The sequence below is a fragment of the Garra rufa genome, chromosome 8, assembly GCF_049309525.1.
Source record: "Garra rufa chromosome 8, GarRuf1.0, whole genome shotgun sequence".
Classification (NCBI taxonomy): domain Eukaryota; kingdom Metazoa; phylum Chordata; class Actinopteri; order Cypriniformes; family Cyprinidae; genus Garra; species Garra rufa.
Window position 1 is genome coordinate 45,228,924 of NC_133368.1, and position 2,157 is coordinate 45,231,080.

General features: G+C 39.5%; 1 protein-coding gene across 1 annotated transcript in view; it reads right to left on the reverse strand.

Annotated features, from left to right (window-relative positions):
* Positions 1-1,040: 1,040 nt before the first annotated feature.
* Positions 1,041-2,157, reverse strand: part of LOC141340213 (junctional adhesion molecule-like) — a 47,905-nt gene continuing 46,788 nt past the window's right edge. The window contains exon 7 of the mRNA XM_073845138.1: positions 1,041-1,049. Within this exon, the coding sequence (XP_073701239.1) occupies positions 1,041-1,049 (9 nt within the window). The remainder of the gene's footprint in view (positions 1,050-2,157) is intronic.

Consider the following 2,157-nt stretch of genomic DNA (forward strand, 5'->3'; position numbering starts at 1 on the left):
TCGTTTTTGCATCTTCCTTGCATGTTTTAATCTGGACTCATTCAGGAGATGCATAATATTGCCCCTCTGTGTATAACACTAAAAATGTGAAAACCTGGAAAATTCTGTGTTCGGCGGAAAAAGAGTTAAGCTCAAACTACACAAGATGCATTGGGATGCATATAAACAACATCGCCAGCTATAATCAAACAAACCTACCTAAACTGCACGGTTCAGACACCTTCATTAATCTTAATGGGAGTGTTGCTGTTTTGTCAAGTCGCAGCGCTTGCTTTAAGTGTCAGTTTGATGTTAAACACACTCACTAGCCTGCATTCAGGGACCTTGTAATTTACAAATTGAGTACCGGTGCAACACGGACCTACAACTTAAATATGGAAAGGCGAGACTGTGACGGGTGAATAAAGCACAAAAGTCTTTCCCTTCTGCCTGTCTCTCCATTGGTTTTCTTAAAGCGCCTCAGAGGTGTCAGACCTCTGTCTTTGTGATCTCTTAGCAGAGACAAGGACCCGTAAACACGGCACGGTCAGCTCGGCCCGACGGCTCTTTAAGCATTCAGAACACTGAAGGGATACGGAGAGATTAACCTTCAGTTCTCTTCCTCTGCTGCAGCCTGACAGACATCATTACGGCACAGACAGGAGCAAAGATGGATGACACTCAACAGCTCAGACCTTCACGCAAATTCAACCCAGCACATCAACGGCTCATGTCACCGTTCCATATTGCAATCGCACCTTAAAAACCTGTTATAGCGGATGAGAAATGGTGTGAAAATGTTAGTAAACCAAGAGAAAAACTGAAATACCAGGAGGGTTTGACTACATTTTTATGAAACAGTGAACCTGCAGTGAACTTCAAAGATCTGTGTGTTTGTTTAATTATCTTTTATGGATACCTTGCTTCTGTGGTGGTGGTTGTGAGGGGGAAAAAAAATCAATCCAGTCCCAGAGGCTAATTTTATTGCTCAGAGGTTGCTCGTTCATAGCTCATGGGATTTAATGGAGCTCTCTGTTATGTTTCATTGAAGAATCAATCGGCTAAAATACCTTAGGAGACATAAAAATAGAGACAAATGAGTCAATTACTGACATACAGTAAGAGTGTAGGGTTCATTTCATGTGGATGGCACCTTACATCATTTGCTCTGAGAAAGTAAGTATTATTTGGTATTGTGAGAATTTGATGAGAAATATTTGAGTTCATATTGAGATGCCTGACTTTTCATTGCAGACTTTGGTGTCTTGACAAATCTGAGTACAGCTTGAGACATTAAGATTCCTTTTGAAACTCTACAGGAGAAACATTTGACGTCACTGGGGTCTTTTGTCAGGAGACACATCTGGGAAGCAGGAGACTTAAAGTAGGGATGCACCAAATGTTCTGCCACCAAAAATAGCAAAAAGACCTCTATCGTTGTTTGGCCGAATAACCAAAAAGGTTGAATAAATTATACCGAACAATGACGTGACGCAATCAAATAGAGGTGCGCACTAATGCAGCAAACATGTTGGCAATGTGGAGGCATTTAAAACTGTCAGAGAAAGACGCAAAAATCATTACAAGCACCGACAGCGAGAGACTGTTTAGTATCTTCGATGAGAAGAATAAGGGGTGGTTGTTGCTGGTTACTGTATGATGACTGAAATCGCGAAATGGCCTTAAACCATTAGTAAATAAACTACAGGACGTTATGTTGTCTAATACACACACAAATTATATTTATTCTAACAGTGCTGCACAAGCTTGTTAGCCAGGGTTCAAAGTCCAAAGCGCAAGGACAATCTGCACTGAAACAGCGGCTGAGAAACATTCGTGAATCTGCTGTAGTACTGAGTCAATGGTTTTCTTGCATGTTTCCGCCAAAATAAAAGTCAACATTCATAAATATTAGTGTTGTAATTTCACTGTTGTTCTGGAAAATAAAAAAAAGTAAGACAAAAATAATGATAACAATCATTACAACAGCTCTATTAATACATTTATTGTAACCTTAGCTCTCCTTTGCTCAGCAAGGCTGCATTTATTTGTACATTAAAAATACAAGCCTGATTCAAGAAGGGGGTCTTAAAAATGGCCAAAAAATATTATTTTATCAACTTATTAATTTTAAGTTAAATTGTGCTTTGTTGGCAGGCTATAATGTCTACTTGAATG